We start from the raw sequence: 20,687 nt of genomic DNA on the forward strand, positions 1-20,687 counted from the left end.
GAGAAAAAACTAATAATTATTATTTTCCTGTTTATATTTATCATAATCACTACCTAAGCGTACGTGCAAAAAATCACTTTGCACCTATACCATAAACATAGGGTGCGTTCTTTTATTCCTCCGCGTCACTCCGCACGAGCGATATCCATTTAAAAATTCCTGCGAAACGCGTTCCTAAATTCCGGTGGGAGTGCACGCTGTCTAATGGCCGTTTGTAACAGCAGTTTATGGTAGAAAGCAAAATGGCGTCCTCCATGGCTCAGATAGTTTCATTTCGGGGTCCATTATGTGGTTTTATGAATGAAAATTTAGACGTTGTGATAGCGCAAGTTAGTGCACGCGGTGATGTAAGTGTCTTTTCGAATTTTTTTCGAATGGTAGCTGGCATTCTAATTTTTTTTCGTGGCTATTTTGAATGCTCTTTCAACAAATAATCCATTTTATGGTTAAATTTTACAATTGGGACCCTTCTTTTGTCTTTAAAAGCTCATATTTTAGAATTATAGATTACTCCATCACCATACTATCGATAGTGCAGGGCACCGCCATCTTTCTTTCTTTCACCGTCGTTCCTAAATGCCTACAAACGGCAGCGCACTCCCGTAGTAGCGGCGACGCGAAACGACCGCTATTAAAGAACGCACCCATTGATGTTAGGGTGCAACCTGACAACGTGACATTGATCGATTTGTAGTAATTTATTTAAGTTTCTTAATAACAAAATTTCTATTTTGAGAGACGTAAAAAAGTGTCTCATAATTTTACACATTAATTAACTCCTTCCTCTCTGTTGGCACTAAAGGAATCTTTTAAATCATATACATCGAGTGTCGGGTCAGACACACAATGGGCCACCTGCAAAACATTTTTCGAAATGGTCTGTAGGGGGTTTCTTCGACTATTCATACCGCTGGATTTCAAATCCAGCGGTATCAATAGCAGGTGTAAAAACGGTCCTAGAAATAATTTTTTGTGATTTCTTTAACGGCGGTACAGTAATACCTCGACTATATTACTATATTTGTTATATTATGTATTATCAAAGATTTTATTAAACAATTTTTTCTAAATTATTGTTTTCTTTAGTCTCTGGCCCCAATTAAAACTAATTTGTATGTATTTATATTCAAGTACACTGTAAATTCGTCTACACCGGTCCAAGAATCTTCCTTCTAATGCGGGTAAAGACTCTGAAAGCCTGAGGCCAACCGTACAATCTGCAGCATATTACTGTCTTGTATCAGTAAAATCAATCGTTACAAAATGAAAAGTTATTTTTAATATCTAAAAAAAAACTATTACAATAAGTGCTTAGCTAAAACACAGTTATATATATTATAGTTTATATAAACAAGTTACATATAGTTAGTTACTTTAATGTTTTTCATGTTTTCTCCATTGAATTATTTTCTTGGTTTATTATGGAATTAATTAAAGTATTCTCTGTATGGTTCAATTTCACAGAAATTCTTTCACTTATAATACTAAATAAATCATCATTATTACTATTGTTTGTATTATATCTACTAGAATTTATATTTATATTGCGTAATATCATCTCTTCTTGTTTGTTGCTCGCATTTTCGGGGGCACGTGTCCTTTCAAAATTTAAATTCCGAATCATATCTGGTATATAAACCTCTTTCCGTGCCGTATCTACCGTTGCAAAGTCTCCGTTTACCCTTTCCACATGATTCTTGTCGGAAATGAAGCTCTGTAAATCTGCCACACCTGACTGAAATTTAGTCATGTCTTCTAACCTAAATTTTGAAAATAACCAAGTATAAATTTTGAATTTCTATACTCTTAAAAATACGTTTAAATACTCCATCTTACCCCGATACTTTCAGGAAATTTAGAAATTTTTGAAATTTTACAAATGTATTTTGAATAGTGGTTAATGTAGCATCATCTATCAGAGTGTAACCAGGTGTGTGAGATGTTTTCCCTCGGCTCTCTAACTATTTAAATCAAATAACATATTCTACATTAATGTTCGAACTCCGACATAATTGAAATTGAATCGATTTACCTGTTTGACTTTCGTCTCTGCTAGTTTTCTTTTTCCCTGTTCAATCTGCAGTTGTTGAAAACATATCTTCAGTTCTCTCTTTATAAGGATATAAACTGTAAATTCAATAAGGTAGACAGCAAATAATAGCTACAGTTTCAGCCTGAACTATTGCATAATAGTTCAAGCTGAAACTGTAGCTGTCATTCACTGTTCACAGTTTTGAAATAAGGTACTAAAAATCCCAATTTATCTCTACTTATGACTTCAAGTATCAGTTTATACCTGTAAATGATAACAAGCATTTACCCATTCTTCTAATTCGTCACTTCTACTTGTACTAGAACTTAAAATGTCAGATTCTTTATCTCTATATTAAAACCAAAGAAAAAAGCAAGTAGTAATCATTTAAATTAGAAAATAACATTTTTCTGTATATACAGTCGAACCTTTCTATCTAAACAAAAAAAAAATCTGAGATATAGAGTTTCCCACACAGTAAACAGTAATTGGTTTGATTGTGAGTACGGTAATTTATTAATAAAATAGCAAGTACAGGACGGGCCTGTATTAGGTACAAATAAAACATTTTTGGCATACCATAACAGAAACAGTTTGTCGATACTTTCTGTTGCCCAACATTCTTCAACAGCCAAGATGCAAGCCAAACTCATAGTCAATCAGAGAAAAGCAATGTCAATTGTATCTACAGTATGTACTGTATTGCAAGAGATGTTTCTCAACTACAGTTTATGCTGACAAAATGTAGTTGCTGAGTTTTCAATTTGTAAACAACACCTCAGTCTGTAACTTTAGATATAGAAGTTTTAAGAAAAAATTATTTGAAATAAAGATGGAAAATATATTGAATTTAGACTGAAAATGAAGGGGAAATAATAAATATGTTTGAAATAGACAAATTCAACTGTATACAATATTAATTTATAAATAATTTACTTATGCTTGTTAAGCAGTGGTTCATAATTTGCAGTAATTACATTAATATATTATGGTAACTTTTGTAAATAAATACTAAAAGAAAAGGGAACCAACATCCTTACGTGCCACAGTTTTTAGGAGGAGGACGACCGTTCACTCTGCGTGGTAGTTTTGCCTTTGTTTTCTCTTTAATTCCAGCGGTTACAGTTTTCTGATGCTTTTTAGTTAACTGAAACACATTAAGATGCATTGAACATTTTAATACATAGAACATTAATAAAGTCATGTTATATTTTCAGTTGTTTTACCTTTGATCCCTTCAATGTGAATTTACCCACCCGTTGCATCAAGGATTCGCAAAGCAAGCACTTTTTTGACGATAGCTTGTTAAACTAAACTCGTTTGAATAAAAGAATTATTACTAAATTATTTCTTAGTTTATATAGTAGTAAAGCCTGAATTTTAATAACCAAATGTCTAAATGCCAGATTAACTTAATACCAAATTACTTAGTTTCCTTAATTAAAGTTTAGCCTAATTATAGCTTCAAATAATCTAACAATTAGATATTTATTTGGTTATCATTTCTAATATTAGTTAATCTTACTTACTTCAAACAGTTTCCCTTTATTATTCTCATCCAACTGCTGTTGTATTTTCTCTAATAATTCTTTGTCTGTTTAATAAATTTAAGAGTTAAAGTTTTAAGCATTTCTTAAAAATATTCTTCATTTTATTTGAAATTTAGAAAATCCAGAATTATTTACATAGTCTGCCATTTTTTATTTATTCTAACTATTTACCCATCAGTACTAAGAGTATGTTCATAATAAATTTAGCCAGACATACAATGGGATGACCTAGTGATGAGAAATGGAGCCCCGACATATCCAGAAGGACCATCACCAAAAAATTTCTCAGGCTATTTTGACTTGTATTGATTAATTCCAGATTTCTTTGTGGGAGATGGCCACCTTAGCTGTTCGGCCATAGGTCTGCCATTATAAGATAACAGTTATTTAATTATTATGTTAGATTTGTGTGTTCAAGCAGGTGATGTATTATGTTATAATGATTTTTCTCATGTTACCTTTACAGTCATACATAGTGTTTACAACCTTCAACATGTGCCAACACACTAATGTTTACAAGAATATATTCTTGTTGTAACATTACGTATGCACTCAAAGCATTGAAATGTTCAGAAATTGCACAAGACTGTCCTTTAATTTTCACTATAAACATTTGTTTGTATGTTAATATCTGGAATTTGAGTCAATACACAAAACTCTCTAGCTCCATAATTTTCAAATTTCCAATCTGATTCTGATTCCATAAATATTCAATATGTATTAATAATGGTAAATCCTTACTAAAATGATACAAGATATCATAAATATTTCATTACTACATACCTCAGACTTGCACTCTACATTTAAATATTAGTCTATACATAAAGCACAATGTTATATTCAGAAAGAAGTCATAGACAGTACATGCTTATCAACTCAACTCTGAATTCATCCAAAGATGGTTTACCCCGTATTAATAAAATGTAAACTTAATAAATTATTTTACATATATGTGAATGTCTGGACAAATATTTTCCTCTCTTCAATGTCTGGACAAATATTTTCCAGTCCAAATGCAATCAAATCTGATAAGGTTACATTCCGGATGTAAGAATCCTCATTTCTGATCTTTGACCGAACCAAGTTAAACTTATGATGGGCATGGATAAAGGGTTCTCTTAATGATAATAGGGCACAGAAAATTAAAGAAAGTGTTCTGTTACTTTAAGATCATTTATTTTCTTTCTCACTTATAAATACAAATTATGAACTGAACTATTATATTAAGAATTTATATACAAACATAAATTCAACTTACCAATAGAAGAATTCATATGTAAATCTAAAACTTCCAGAACCATGTTGTGATTTAAAACATTCAACAGAGATTTCGCACCAATGTCACTTATGTCACAATTCTGCAAGTCCACAGCTGATAAATATAATAAATACATTGTTATATACATACAGTTAAACATTATTTGACCCTAAAAGACATTTTTACACTTAAATTTATAACTGAAATTAGTTACAGCATGCAACAAAGTATACTTTTACAGACAATCGATATTAATTCAATATATCAAATACTAAATTAATTTTCCAGTATCTTGCCAAATTATCCACTTTGTCAGATGACCAGAAGTCACATAATAACAATTCAACAATATAAATTTGACCCATTTCTTACACTTATTCCATATCTCTAAATTACAAGTACAAGTACAAGTTTGCATTATAAACTTTAATACTTTGAATAATTTAAATTATGGATAAAGTCAATTAAATCTCATATTACCTTTTAACCATATATCATTAAAAAGTAGTTCAGTTAATAATTTAACTCCTTCATTGCCAATTTGTACATTATTGTTCAAAGTAACTCTCCGGATTCCCGGCAAACTGTCAAGAATGGGATGACGATATCGCAGACTTTTATACCAAGTTGCCGTGTTGCGTTGAATGGCTTGATGCTAAATCCAATTAACATACAATAATACATTTAAGAAAAAAAATTAAAATTGTCAAAGAGGAAGTAGAAAAATTCTCCCGCTTACTTCAATTAAAGAGACTAAACACTTCATATCTTCCAGGGTAATGTGGCAATTACTTAAATCAAGCACCTTGACACTTGGCACAATTCTCAAACACTTACACAAGACTGTCAAATATGTAAATCTCTGTAATCTTTCATTAATCAAATTGTAACTAGTAAACTGCAAATATTACCTGTTAATCCATTCTTTTCTATAAAGCACCCCGATAAAGATAAATGCTGTAAAGAATTTGATTCTGGGAAAACCTATTTGAATAATTTTTCATAATCAGTATTATTGTGTAAACACTCTGGTGTATATTTTAAAAGTAAATACTGTAAATATATATAATGAATGGATTCTTCAGTTGGTCGAAATGTTTGAAACTATGTCCCTAGTCACTGAGAAACACAATATATATTTATCATGTTTCTCAGTGCACAATATATATGGTATAGACTAAGTAATTAATATGGGCATTATAAATAATGCCCAGTCATTATGGATTTCAGATATTGCATGATGACCATATTGCTATTGACCATGCTATTGAATTAAGTACGAACTATAAAAATATTACGAGGGATACGAGATACGGAAGGCTCGATAGTTAAACCAACTTTAAATAAGGAAACGAACTGGAGATGTCGGGTATGGTTTTAGATAGACGGTCACAAGTGGACGAGCAATATAAATTTATACTCGTGTACCAAGACCATCCCTGCATTCATTCGACTACCACCATTAAAAACCAAAAGGGCTGAAGACGTAGCCTATATTCTTTTAGATATTTTTACAAGTTTTAGTGCATTGAGCGTTCGCAAAGCCACAACGGCAGGGAATTCGTCAATAATGTTATCAAAAAACCGTGTAATATGTAATCAGAGTTAAAACTGGTGCAAGGAAAGCCCAAGCTCTCACAAAGTCAGCCTGGTTAGCAGAAAGATGTAATGAAAATGTATAAAATATGGTTACTTCTTGGTTGGAAACTAACAACACTAACATATGATCAGAAAAATTGTAAAAATAATGAAAAATCAACAGAATTGTACTAGTATGAACTGCAGATCCAATGAGGTCATGTTTGGAGCAAAGTTATAAGTAGAAGTAAAGAATTTTCTCCCTGAAACTGACCGACATTAATAAAGAAAATGATTTAGGGACCCTTTTTAAAACTAATGACAATGAATTTTTTATATAATTTATACCAAAAATGACAATCCAAAAGTTTCCTTTAAATTGATTTTTTGATTGAACTATAAATGTGTTAATAATACTTTTTGTCAATATTAGTTTAATTAATACAGTTAATAACACTTACTTTTAAAAGATCTCACCTCGTTCTTAAAATACTATGAAATAATTCACAAAAACTACACTTTTTTCAATAATTATTTCAGTTTTGTTTTAAAAAATCAAATTACCCAAAAAAAATTTAGCTGTATTCATAATGTCTGGTCAATTTAATAAATTAGTTAATATTTATCAGGCTGCGTGACCATTTTAGTCGTTATTTATAATGGCCGGGCATTGTAAATAAAGCCTTATTAATCACTTGGTCCACCTAGAAACACAATATGTAGGCCTATATATATTTCGTGTTTCTCAGTGACTATATATACTCACAGGGTTTCCAATAAGGGTAATAAAACTATAAATTGACACAAAATGATAACTATACAAAAGATAATACAGTCCTACTTCTTTTAGTTTATAGTATATTTAGTAGTATTACACATAAACGTTATCATTTAAATGGTCATGACTGAATTTGATAGCTTGAATACGAATAACCAATTTTTGATGACTGTGGCACATAAATCGAGCTGTATTTTGCCAATAACATGAACAATGTTTACTTTAATGTCAAACAATTTATGACTTGTTGAAATAAATTTAATTTAATTTAAGGATCTTAATATGAGCACATAAAAATACTCTAACAGAGGTAAGTTGGAAGATTACGGTGGCCAGTTAGCAGCTACATTTCACAAAATAATCCAATGTTGGCACGGTGGCAAGTACTCCATCAAAATTTTTTACTAAATAATATATCATGAGTCCTGTTGGTCAGTTATATTCGCATTCTTGTTCAATTCAGTTTGATAATAAGTATACATACATTGTATTTTATGACATATAAAACACAATTTTGTAAAAAAAAAAAAAAAAATAGGAAAAATATTTGATCTCCCATATGTTAATGAATTCTCCAAATGGCCTTCAGTACACTACAGTTAACTTGTATCTAGCCCAAATATTTAATGGAAATATTATTAATTAAACATATTATTATTACATTGTTCTTAATCAGAATACAGTTTAAAAAACATTTCAGGAGTGACTGCAATAGGCACAAGATGAATTAAATGCATTAAATATTTCCAAACTAAAATTAGGATGCACCTTATATACCACAAAATATGGTTTATAAAGTGATTCCTGATTTCAGCATGGAATAATTAGGAAAAGTGTATATATGTGTAAATATATATCATATTTTTTGGTATATATATTTATACATATATGCACTTTTCCTGTATTACCCAAACAAGTTTTACCCATTTTTACTTGCTCAAGGTAGAGGTATGACTTAGAATTGCCCGTATACTTTAAAATTTTCCATTCACAAAATAATTCCTTAAAATTCAATTTAAAACTTATAGTGCATCTTAGAATTGATGACATGAATTGAGAAAATATAGTGTATATTAAATAAAGACTAGATAATTTATATGAGAATAATGAGACAGCTCAATCAGTTAAAATATACACTAGTCTGAAAGATTTGAATTTCAGTCAAAGTTGAATCCTCAGAACATTTTCTGGACATCGGCCCAGATTTATCAGATCCGCATCCTTTTCCACCTGGAAACTTCCAAACCCACGATAAGCATCAAGAAAAAACTTTTAATGTCTGCAGGGCAAACTTTGAAAAAGTATACAACCATAAAGTATGACAAAGAAAGTAAACTTGAACATTTCAGAATCAAACAAATTCAACAATATCTTTCTATATTATAACAAACACTAACATAAATGCAAAAAATCAACATTAAGCATCAACCGTTATTTTTGATGTCAAAATTTACTGATTAAACTTACTCAAAGAATATCACCAATATTCTTTAGGATAAATCTTCCTCCAAATAACACTTGCTTTCTTAGTAATCTCTCATCAATAATATGGCCACTTAGTAAAACATTAACTTATTAACTTCAAGGATCCGAGTTAAAATCTAACGTGACATTTAAAAATTTATCACGGATAGAAGCACTAAATCAAACTGCTTCATAAGAAACAAAATCAAAGTCATACATAACCTATATTGGGAGGTCCTCAAAGCAGTCAATATCAACTCCTGGGGGTTGATGATGCTATTGCAGATAGAAAATTACTAGGGGTTGATTGAAAACAGTTCGTTAAAAATTATTAGTCCAAGTTAAGTGTATGACAATTCAAGATGTAAATTTGCATACTGTAAATAGATCTTTCCTATGAAAATAATGAAAGATTAATAACAGCTCACCAGATTTATTCATTATTATTATTAACATATATTAGAAAAAATAACAGGTTGATAACAAGTAGAGAAATCCTAGTAGGAAGACAACAGTCAAAAAATCTTTGGAGACACTTGGCCTATGTGCATTGATGCTAAAAGAGATAAATGAAATAAGTATTTCCTGTATATCAGCAATCTATTAAGTAAATATTTATTTAATTCAAATTATCTAACCATGTAAGGTTATATTATTCTGAAATTTTTAAAAATTTTGTGTGATTTATTATAAGTAAAGTATAAAAAAAAGATTTAAATTTTTCATGATTGCCTTCATTGAAAAATATAAATTATCATCAAGAAGATATTTAAAAACATTTAATATTTACAGTTGTTTTAGATTAAGTAAATATATTAACAGTAATCTGCTGGATAAATTTGCTAAAATCCAATGAAAAAATTATAATTCTGTTATTATCTATCCTGACCTATTATACATATAATTTTAACATAAAATATGATATATGTATTAAAAAGAATAAGAAAGTAGAACTGTAGTATTAATGATCATTTTGCATATATTAAGAAAGCTCCTGTTATGCCTATTGCGAGTTTTCCAGCTTCATAAAGTGGTTGAGTTATAAGTTCCAGTAACAGATACCAGTGGCATAGCTAGGGGGTGCGGCAGGTGCAATCCGCACCAGACCCCCGGAAAGTGACAGGCTTATAGGAGCCCCAGAATCAGGAAAAAAGACCCGAAAAATTTTTTCGGGGCCCACAAATCTGGTTCCGCACCGGGCCCAAAGAACCCTAGCTATGTCACTGCCGGATACTACCGAATCAAATCAGCTATAAAAATTTCTGAAGAGTCACCTGGACACAAACCTGGCTCTCTATATTTTATATAAATGTATAAATTTGTTAATTAATTATATAATAGCTAAATAATGCTGCTCTAGTATTGGGCATATTGCCTGGGAAAGTAGGTTTAATATGGCTGGATGAGTAAACGAACGACATAGCTTGTTTCATTTGAAACCTGCTTTGTCATTCACTTCTCATCCAGCTGTATTTAAGCCAATTTACCAGGCAATGTGCCTATCAACACACACAAATCTAATCACTGCTATTTTAAGAAATTAATTTAAAAATATATTACCTCTGACAAACATTCCATGTGATTCAAAGAAAGAGGTAATCCAGTTATTTCCAAATATTTCAAATTTTTATTCTTGTAGATACAAGCTGATAAAGATTTAATCAACTTAGTTGATAATTCTGGTGTAAGAATTATTGGAAGTCCTTTTAACACATTATATTTTTCTAAGAAGAATCTGTAAATATTGCAATCTGAAAACAGTATTAACACAGAAAATTGTATAAAACAAAAATAAACCGAATATTTTACAGCTTAATCACTAAATTTTCAATCTTTTATCATATTTAAGTAACTTACCACTAATATTTCCTGACATTTTTTTTAAATATTCACTGTGCAGAACAATCCCTTCTAAACTTTCATTCATTTCAATGGCTTCGAGTAAAGGAGTCAACACCGACGAATCTAAAACGTCAAGAGTGCAATGCAATCTTCCCTTATCAAGTTGTATTTTCTTCATGCATCTAGAAGAACACAATTTATAGTAGAAACACAGAGAAATGTAGTCATTTCGGAAGTCTTCACCTCTCGTGCATTTATTTTCGACATTAGACGTTGGAGTCATAATTTTTGCCTATGTAAATAAAACAAGTTTTTATTAAATACCTCAAAAATTATATTTTTTTGTAAGTTAATAAAAACCACGTATTTTCAGTACACTCTACTGTCATTTCGACGCCATGTTTAAATAGAAATGAGAAAAGCATGCAGCGTGTCCTAGCTGATACTAAATTTCAATTTTTTTACGTCGATTTTTAACGACTATTTTAAACATAATGTACACTCTCTTAACGTAGATTAATTAGAAATGTTTGCATCGGGCCACATAATAAATAGTGATGTTTCTGTTTGCAACATGGCGTCGAAAAGATGGTAGAAATACTTAACGACAAAAAATGAAAACGAAGTTGAATAACAAGAATTATTACCATAAGAATTCTGATTAGTTAATATAAATGAATTAGAATTCGCTTTTGTGTATAATTTTATAATATAATAATTAAATATCGTAATTGCTATAATAAAGTAAACAAACTACCAACCTAATTTTCCAGTATGCGTTATTTTCAAATTTAAAAATGTAAACATCAGACAGCGCCCTCTTATGGTGAAAAACCTCTGTATTTTAATTTAAAATATTTTTGAAATATATAAATATGAATGCTGTTAGCGAGAAAACAGTGCGTATAAAAAGCATATTTATGGGAAGATAGTGATTAAAATAACTGAATTCTGATTAAAACATGTGGAGTTTTCTAATTTATATAACATTTTCTACGATTTCATAAAGGCGGTCGGCGTATAACACGTACTGTACGTATCAAGCAAAACGAACAAGCTTGAAACCCGAAATGTGTTCACCCGAGCAAAATAACCTGTCAGAAGTGGGGTTAGAACCCACGCTTTCACACGAAAACCAGAGTTTAAGTCTGGCGCCTTAGATTACTCGGCCATTCTGACACGACGGCAACGATTTTTGAAAAGCTTTCTTTATAAAGTCGAAAAGCAATCGTTATCGATTTCGTCATTATTTTTTTCGATCGAATCATTTTAAACCCCTGCAGAAATGCGACGTCGTTCGAGTAGAGTAACAACGCCTAGCGAGCCAACTAGCACGCGTGATCAGTGTTAAGCAACCTGGAGTGTGTTTGTACGTGCAATCACACGACGATCTTATTATACTGCAAACATAGATACTACCACCAGCAATTTTGGATCGATACAAGAAACCAGAAGTTTCTTAATTTATATTCCTTTATACAGAAGTTGTATACACGGTTTCAAATTAACTTGAAGAAGTGAGCGAAGGGAATGAGTTTTGGTGCGGATTCGCTCAAAAGGTTGAATCGTCACGAATTGTTTGTTATGAATAGTATACATTGGAAACAAATAAGCGGGGCACTTTAGGCTGCCACGGGTAGAGTTTTCTAATAAACTATAATGCGTAAAAAAATAAAACCGTAGATTAAATAGAAATAAGACAAAAAAATTGTTTTCACAAATAATTTTGAAGTTAACAAAACTCAAAAACTGGAAGAAACAGCTACCCCGAAAAGCTTGCGATTCCTCTTTTGCACGCTAAAAACGAAAGGTAAACTCGCTTAGTATCTGCGCTTAAATCTCACCATTGCTGTTTCTCAAAATATACGGTACTTAGAGACGTTCCTAAAACAAACAGCATAAACAATACTCATCCATACTGTTTGAAAGCGAAATTGGCGCCGTGAGATAACTTTTTCAGAAATTATTTAGAAAGTAAGTTGTTTTTCATTCACATTTTTATAAAATTTTTACTTGTTTCATAAGAGTTTTGTGTGATTACTGTTTACATGTGAAGGCGAAACGTAATTTTTATTAAAACTATCTTTATTTGTTAATATTTTTTATTATAATTATTATTGTACTATTACCATGTCTGTAAGTATATGATATTGTAACGCGGTAAATTTGAATTTTAATGTATATACGCACCCAACTCGTACCACATCGCTAGAATTTAATCGTAGCAGAACAAATTAAGAATAGGAGCGAGTTTACTTGATTTTCTCTGATGTTAGATCGAAATGGTGAAACGACTGTATAACGCTTGGTCCATAAAGGACACGGTAACGGCTTCAAAAGATATAAGGATGGAAACCTTTGAATCTTATCAAATAGCATAAACTACTTTATTAAGTTTTAGAACTAACACTAAGCAGTCAAACTCGAACAGTTACAAAAAACTTTATTAAAAAGATCAGAGCTGTCACCGACATTTTCGGGTAACACCCGGACAAATCCAACGAACTTTTTCACCTTTTCTTTTTCTTCACGTTGCCAGCCAACTCTCCTTGGCAAGTGTTGCCAGACAGTGTTCGGGATCTCTGGCGCTGGCGGCCACAAAGTAATCTAGAAGATTTAAATAAACACCAAATAATAGGAAGACCTAAAAATCTAAGTTTGGAGATGGAAGCGGAATCATTTCGATATGTTCTGGAATTAGAGGCTTCCTTTTCTTGTTAGGCAACCATAAATTTACGTCATCTTGCGGTTCAGTTAGCTGAAAGATTTTGCTTTTCACACCGTTTCAATAAAGAAAAACAGCGAGCTGGATGGAAATGGTACTACAAATTTATAAAAAAATTATCCAGAGATTTCGTTAAAAGCTCGCGAGTCTACATCTATGGCACGTACAGGATTTAACGAAGAAAAAATTATTATGGATTCCTTTGTCAACGACATATATTCAACGAAGACGAATTCACAGCAAGTCAAATATACAACGTAGACGAGACATCCCTTAGTACAATCCATAAGCCGTCTAAAGTGTTAGCACGAAAAGGTAAACACGAAGATGGCGCTGTAACAAGTGGATAGCGCGGTACAAATACAACTTGTATTTGTTGTATGAATGCTGCGGGAGAATTCATATCGCATATGTTCATTTTCAAAAGAAAAATACGACAGATGATCTCAAAAGAGGAGGTCCACCTAACACTAAATATACCGGTTCCCGACAATATACGACAGAGATATTTTACGACGCGATCTTAATTCTTTCAAGAATACACAGTCTGAAAAGGAGTCATCGTTACCTACGTATACTGTTCTAGTTTACAATGATAATAAAGAGAGCACATCGGAAGAGACTAAGACACTGCTTACTAATTCTTTTGATCAAAGATTGCATAAGGTGCCTATAAAGCGTATTCGTAATATTAACAAGGGTGGAATTGCTATTGATTTTCCTATCAGAGAGGAGGCTGAATATATTCAGGAACAATTACACAAAATAGAGGGATTAAAGGCACAAAACACAAGACGGCGTCTTCCTCTTATGAAAGTGACTTCAGTCCCCAACTCAATCACCAAAGAGGACCCATTAAAACACTTGTTTGAACAAAACAATTTTTCACTAAAGTACACGATGGAGGAATTTAAAAACGTTTTAAACATTCGATTTTCAGTCAAACAGAGAAATGACGAGTTTTTATCATGGGTGTTAGAGATTTCACCGAAAGTTAGGGCAATGGTTAAAAAACAAGGATATCTTTATGTTCAGTGGAAAACGTGCAATGTTTATGATTTTTTCTCTGTACGAGAGTGCTACAAATGTCTTGCTTTCGGACACTTGGCGGCAAGTTGCCCATCACCGAATAAAGTTTGTAGCCATTGTGGTGATGATCATTTGTTTAAGACATGTACAAAAAAAAACCGAAAAGCCTAAAGGTGCGAATTGTTTGAAAAGCGGCCTAGATAAACATGAACATACACACACACTGAATAAGGAGTGTCCACTCTACATTAAAGCAAAAGCCTTATATATTAAGACAACTGATTATTTACCTTAATGTCTTATGGAATCCTTTACAGAGCACAAATTGTTTAATTCATAATGCTACCTTGCTTCTTAGCACACCAACTGATACAAGCAGATAATCGCTTCTCCATATACATTTGTGTTTGCTGACTGTAAGAAATGTGCAAGCTTCATCATCGTCCTCTGCTTTTGGGTTTAAAGTGTTGGAATTGATACTTATAATTACTAGCTGTGTGGACTTTGTTTTTGACTTGTACGCATATTATATATGGACTCACGGGATTCTCAAATCTTTGTCTTACAAATTTTCTGCACGGGATAAATGCTGTTAAACACTTATTGTCGGAATTATTGTATTTACTTATTGTATATTATTGTATTTATTGTATTTACTATGACCTTCTTTTGCGAAAATATTTCTACTGATAAGTATCTGTTATATGCTGCAGCATGCTGCTACACATTTTGTTCGGTTCTTTTATTGTCATTGTGTTTTATTTTATTTTATTTATTAATTACTTTTTAAAATTTTTATTTAAAATTTTTTTTTTTCTCTTTTTCCTTTGCTTTGTTCATTAGTGCGTACTGTGACTCGGTAAAACTATGTAACGCATATGCTGTTGTAATGCTCGCTGCGGGGCAGGACTTTGTACCGCGTTTTAAATGTACAATAAAACTAATTAGTAGTAGTTTACGACAGTGGCCATACTGTTCGTGTAATAGTTAGAACATTTTATAAAATGCAATAGACTGGAAAAATGCGAGTAAAAGTAAGTGCTTCTTATCTTAGAAGACCTTACCACGCCCGTCAAAAACATAGACGCAATTAGACTTGCACGAGAATGTGGTATTATTATGCTCTCTGTAACAGCTCACACGTATCATTAGCTTAAGCAACTGCATAAATGCCTTTCTTAATCTTTGAGACATCATTTATATCAATCTTGTAAAAATTGGATGCGCAGGAGATGTGATAAAGCGATCGAATATATCAGAAATTTTGGGCCTTCGCATTTCTCACTCGTTCAAGTTAGTTTTACACCCCGTGTACTATTTCTACATGAATGAATATATACGAAGAAACTTCTAATTTCTTTTACCGATACAAAATTACACGTGGCAGTATTTATGACAAGATCATACTGGTGACGTCGTGAGATTGCACGTACAAACACACTCCAGGTTGCTTAACACTTATCACGCGTGCTCGCTGGCTCGCTAGGTGTTGTTCCTCTACTCTAACGATATCGCATTTCTGAAGGGTTTTAAAATAATTCGATCGAAAGGAGAATGACGGGATCGATAACAATTGCTTTTCCACTTTATAAAGAAGCGTTTCCAAAGTCAAAATGGCCGAGTGGTCTAAGGCGCCAGATTTAAGCTCTGGTCCTCGTGTGAGGGCGTGGGTTCGAACCCCACTTCTGACAGGTGATTTTGCTCGGGTGAACACATCTCGATGATCAAGCTTTCTCGTTTTACATCAGAAACGTGTTATTTCGGTGTCCTTATGTTATTACAGATGTTTTTAATGTCAATGTTTGTTGTGTTTGGCACAAAACTTTTTGTTTTCTGCTTTGTATGCATGATGTTTGTAGCTTTGTCATGCATACAAAGCACAAAAGAGAAAATGCTTTTGTTTTTAATAGGATAATTCAAATAACACCATTTCAACTACCATTGTTCGGTGGTGTTCTAAAACCTAAGAACATATGTTTACATTAAAAACTTTTTAATGTTTTGAATTAACGTGAAAACAAAATTATAATGATTTCTTTAATTATAATTTACTTTACATAGAAAACTTAATTATCGTAGTCCCCTATATGATATCTAAAATGAGGATACCTTCTCCTTTGGCTACGATAAGACAATTGTATATAGACAACTCATATTCGGACATCTTTTCATTTTAGATTACATCTGCAGATTAATGCTAGGTAGGTGACCAGTAATTGAGCATAGAGTCGAAGCGAATAAACGAATATTTAAACTCGATGGCAATTTGATGATGCTTATTATCTCAATAAACTTCGATATAAAAAACATCTGCAAAGACCCCGAAATCACCGCGAGTATAATGCACTAATACTTTCAGTGGATTAAAAGAGAATTATATTGGCAATGCCATGAATTTCAAGTCTGGAATTGCCTAATGAGTAGCATGTTCTACTGACAAGAAAATGTTTGTTAAATACTGCGTTCATTCTACCGATAATTTGGATCGTAAATCGTGTAATACGTTTTATTCATATAAATCCAGCCGCAATGGATGGACGTGGAAAATAACTATAAAGACATTTAACGAAGCATCCACTTAAACTTTGTCGTAAACCTGTCTTCTAACTGAAACAAATTTAATTTCGGAAAAAGTAACATTAAGCATATTGAACAGAACAACAGAAAAACTTTTCAATACGTCAGTCTATGTGTTTAGAATTTAAATAAGCTTTTCTATTATTTTTACTTTGCTATTATAAGCTTATTCACTATTATCAGATTATATTCTTAGAGAACTTTGAAAAGAGATAACAGCAATTAAGAGTGAAACATTTCAAGGATAAAATTTAGATGCGTTTAAGAATTGCATAAAATTACCCCTTTTAATGTCTGGTTGTAGTGTTTGCCTGCTCTTACTACTGTTAGGACGAGATGTCCAACTGATAGTTTGACAGAAAGACGGTGTTTAATACAGGTATACCTGACAGATGATACCGGTTATCGAGTAACTGCTATTATTCATTCTCTTGTCCAAGGTACTTTCAATATCATAAACGGTTATCACTGAATTTATTGATAAAGTATATGCAGTTTCGCGCTAATTGAGATACCTTCTAATACGCCATAATGGCGAATTGTACGAAATGTTAATATAAAATTCGGACCTAGCACGTATCTTCACTTCGAAAAAGTAAGATATTTTTTTGTATTCTTTAAAATTAAAATGAATTCATTAAATTACAACATTTTTGAAATTAACTTACGATGCATAAATATTTAATAATTAGTAAATTATTTATTAGCTATATATAACTGTACAGTTATAGTGAATCTATTATTTTGCGTATTATTTTTATAATAATATTCATATTATATCTAATATATTCGGGGATAAACGAGTAATGAGCTTATCAGTTAAATTTTTCGCAGATAAAGAATATAGCGTATTGATATGAAATATCGTATACTTGTGTAATGATACAATGAAAAATCTTCCTACTGTGTGTGATTATTTAAAATTGCTGTTTCTCATATTGTAAGGCGTAAAGTTGCCAGTAAAAATATACAGTACTGTACTTACCGAAAAGGCATAAAATACAGGTATGTCTTTATGTATATATCACCTAATTATAGAATAAGCAGAAAAGCGTGACTAGGAAGGTGGGAGAAAAAACATCGGTGGTTTTCTGTATGTATAGATGTTATTGTTTGTGTGTGTGGGGTGTGGGATCCCCTGTATGAAGCTTTACGAGACCTTGTTTTGAAATTCGAGGCGGTGTAAATTACTGAAAACGCTGTTTAATTAAGAAACACTGCATTCTATGAACTTTATGTAACCTGAAATGACAATAAATATTTTCATAATATATATTAATACGCAATTTTAGCATTATTCTTAGATGCACTAAACTGCAAATAACATATCATATTCTATATACGAGTATCCTTCACAAGTTATATAGGATTATGTTCATTCCTAAAGTTACGTGATAAAGTTTGGTATATGTCTATGATATATCCAGATTTATTACGAATCTTTCGAAATGAACATATTCCTATATAACTTATAGAAATCAAATTACAGTGGTACCTTGTATAACGTACTTAATCCGTTCCAGGCGTAGGTTATACGAGGTACTACTGTATCTGGAAATCTGCAGTGACGTCTATATGTATCCTGTGGAACGATATATCAAAAGTTATTTCGATATATTCGAGAATAAAAGGCTACTTTGTTTTAGTGTAGTACCGTCATTGTTATATGCTGCATGTTTATATACATGCATTCTGTTCTTCTATAAGTATTGATGTGAAACTTAACTGCTGTACACGAATATGAAAATCAATACAAAATAAAATATGATAACACGGCAAAAAGATATTTTTACACTCGACTAACTTAAGTATTTTCCTCATATTTTACAACTTAAATTTCATTTACTTGTAATTAAAGCAGAAAAATGAAAATGCAAAAACATACGTAAGTTCGATGACAATAAATTTTAGTAATAATAATTCGAGAGCTAACTTTATCCTAACGTATTTTTCATCCCGGAACTCGGTAAATATAACCAAGTGTGAAATTTAATAACTTGGTGCTGGTAAATGCAGTGTAATGATGTATTTAGTCATCTCCACTCCCAATTTCCAAAAGTATCACAAAAAAAGGTTTTTTTTTCATTTTTAAGAACATATTAAAGTAACGATAACTTGTATATTTTTAATTTACAATGAAATGCTTTACAGACATAATGGATATTTCGTAGTGGAATGTTTGAAAAATACGTCTGTAAAGTTATTTAATTTTTATCAGAAATTCTGGTTCTGTTTGCGTATAATTGTTAATTGAAACCAGCACTTTAATATACAAAAATAATAAGTTTATATAATACTTTTTGCTGTTTTACTTGATATATTATATACTATTCAATTTATATAATTTAGTCTTGGCTTATTGCTGTATTTTGTAATTTAAACATATGTAATTTAAACATATGTCACAATCAACGTACGAAATTTACAAGAAAACCTAACAAAATATATTTGTATTGCGTCTTCTGTTGAGAATACAAAGAAAATTATTTTATAGATATTAAAGCAGTTTTTAATCTCCATTGTGAAAATAACACTTTCGGAAATGATTGCTACCTGAAACGATTGTCTCTAGTCAATTAAACATAAATTGGGTGCTGTAAAAGGTATATTAAACAATTATTCCACATTTAGAACGGAAGATATAATAGAAATCAAGAAAAGATAGACAACAGCAGCCAGAAAAAGATGGAGATGAGATGGATCCAGCTGAAGCTGAGCTGAAAACAGTTTCTGTCGAATGACACACGAAAAATTTCGTAAGTTTCGTAAGTTTTATATCTACATAATACATACAAACCACAATAATAATATGGTATTCAAAATTAATTTATGTTTATGGATAAAGAAGAATTTAGCTACTAAAATATCTTGTACCTGAAAAACAGAACGAATAGCGTTTCATTCACGTGTTATATATAAGGTAAATAGTGTATATGTTTACTTTAATAACGTATTTTTAATAAAATTCAAGAAATACGAAGAAATCTGCAGAATTGATGTTATGTGTGAATTATTAAATTTGAATGAAAGAAATGGCAGAAGCAGAAGCTTCGAGTGAGGAGAAGAGTGTCGTCGTTTCTCCGCTTAATTACACAGCAGTCGGTGAAGTAAGTCGGCAAAATGAATTTTATTTTAATCTAAATAATCAATTATTGTTTCGTGACATAACTATTGTTTTCGAATTACTTGAAGATTTTATTTAATCTTGTATAAAAGACTGAAACACGTAATTTCGCAACCGGAAAATTTTAAAGTGCTGCGTATTAAGAACATAAACTAAGGTTAGAGTTGTCATATACCTAATTTTAAAATTATTTATTTGAAAAAATAATTGCTGTAATTTCAAACAGTAACCGATACGCTGTTACGCTCGCCAAAGAGGTTACTCAAGTAAACTCTTAACTGAAATTTAAGTAAAAGTTTACTTGTCATCCACTATTAAATGATCATAATGTATTACATTACCGCAACGGGAATTACAATTGATGCAATTAATTAGATTTTTAAATAAGATTTTAAATATAAAACTGGAAATTATCTAAAATATTTTATTTTTATTTAACTTTACAATAAGAAAAGAAAAAATAACAATAATTATACTGAAGTTTTGTTCGCAATGTACGAATAGATGGACAGCCACTAGAAATAAACAGCAAAATGATGAGGAAGAGTTTCAGTCGATCTCACTTAATTTAAGTGCCCTCATAACGTTATGGTGGTGCTTTAATATTTCATAGACTTTATATTGTCAATTTTACTTGTATAAACTGTACTTTAGACTAGTTTAATAGGTGTAATTAATATACTATTTAATTACAGGCAACTTATGGAGTGAGGCAAAATGAAAATATGTT

General features: G+C 31.3%; 1 protein-coding gene and 2 non-coding genes across 3 annotated transcripts; 1 reads left to right on the forward strand and 2 right to left on the reverse strand.

Annotated features, from left to right (window-relative positions):
* Nucleotides 1-1,384: 1,384 nt before the first annotated feature.
* On the reverse strand, nucleotides 1,385-11,328 carry LOC136974139 (centrosomal protein of 78 kDa-like). Its single transcript, XM_067268940.1, has 14 exons — nucleotides 11,264-11,328; nucleotides 10,518-10,794; nucleotides 10,221-10,411; nucleotides 5,752-5,824; nucleotides 5,580-5,683; nucleotides 5,321-5,495; nucleotides 4,841-4,954; nucleotides 3,562-3,626; nucleotides 3,259-3,342; nucleotides 3,073-3,179; nucleotides 2,297-2,381; nucleotides 2,033-2,110; nucleotides 1,837-1,961; nucleotides 1,385-1,760 (listed from the first exon to the last, which is right to left on the reverse strand). The coding sequence occupies exons 2-14, from the start codon at nucleotides 10,783-10,785 to the stop codon at nucleotides 1,385-1,387; spliced, it is 1,845 nt and encodes a 614-aa protein (XP_067125041.1). The 5' UTR covers nucleotides 10,786-10,794; nucleotides 11,264-11,328.
* Nucleotides 11,329-11,597: 269 nt separating this feature from the next.
* On the reverse strand, nucleotides 11,598-11,681 carry TRNAL-UAA (transfer RNA leucine (anticodon UAA)). The gene has a single exon. It is a non-coding gene; the product is annotated as a tRNA-Leu (tRNA).
* Nucleotides 11,682-15,863: 4,182 nt separating this feature from the next.
* TRNAL-UAA (transfer RNA leucine (anticodon UAA)) lies at nucleotides 15,864-15,947 on the forward strand. Its single transcript has one exon. It is a non-coding gene; the product is annotated as a tRNA-Leu (tRNA).
* Nucleotides 15,948-20,687: the final 4,740 nt, after the last annotated feature.

Source organism: Centruroides vittatus, unplaced genomic scaffold (genome assembly GCF_030686945.1).
Source record: "Centruroides vittatus isolate TY-2023 unplaced genomic scaffold, ASM3068694v2 contig_343, whole genome shotgun sequence".
In the NCBI taxonomy this organism is placed as follows: Eukaryota; Metazoa; Arthropoda; class Arachnida; order Scorpiones; family Buthidae; genus Centruroides; species Centruroides vittatus.

Excerpts from the sequence above, each read along its gene's own strand:
- LOC136974139 (XM_067268940.1), bottom strand. The coding sequence starts at position 10,785 with ATGACTCCAACGTCTAATGTCGAAAATAAATGCACGAGAGGTGAAGAC. Across the intron at positions 5,496-5,579 it reads GTTTAGTCTCTTTAATTGAA|CATCAAGCCATTCAACGCAA; the intron begins GTAAGCGGGAGA and ends AATTGGATTTAG. Across the intron at positions 4,955-5,320 it reads TAATGATATATGGTTAAAAG|CTGTGGACTTGCAGAATTGT; the intron begins GTAATATGAGAT and ends TATATTTATCAG.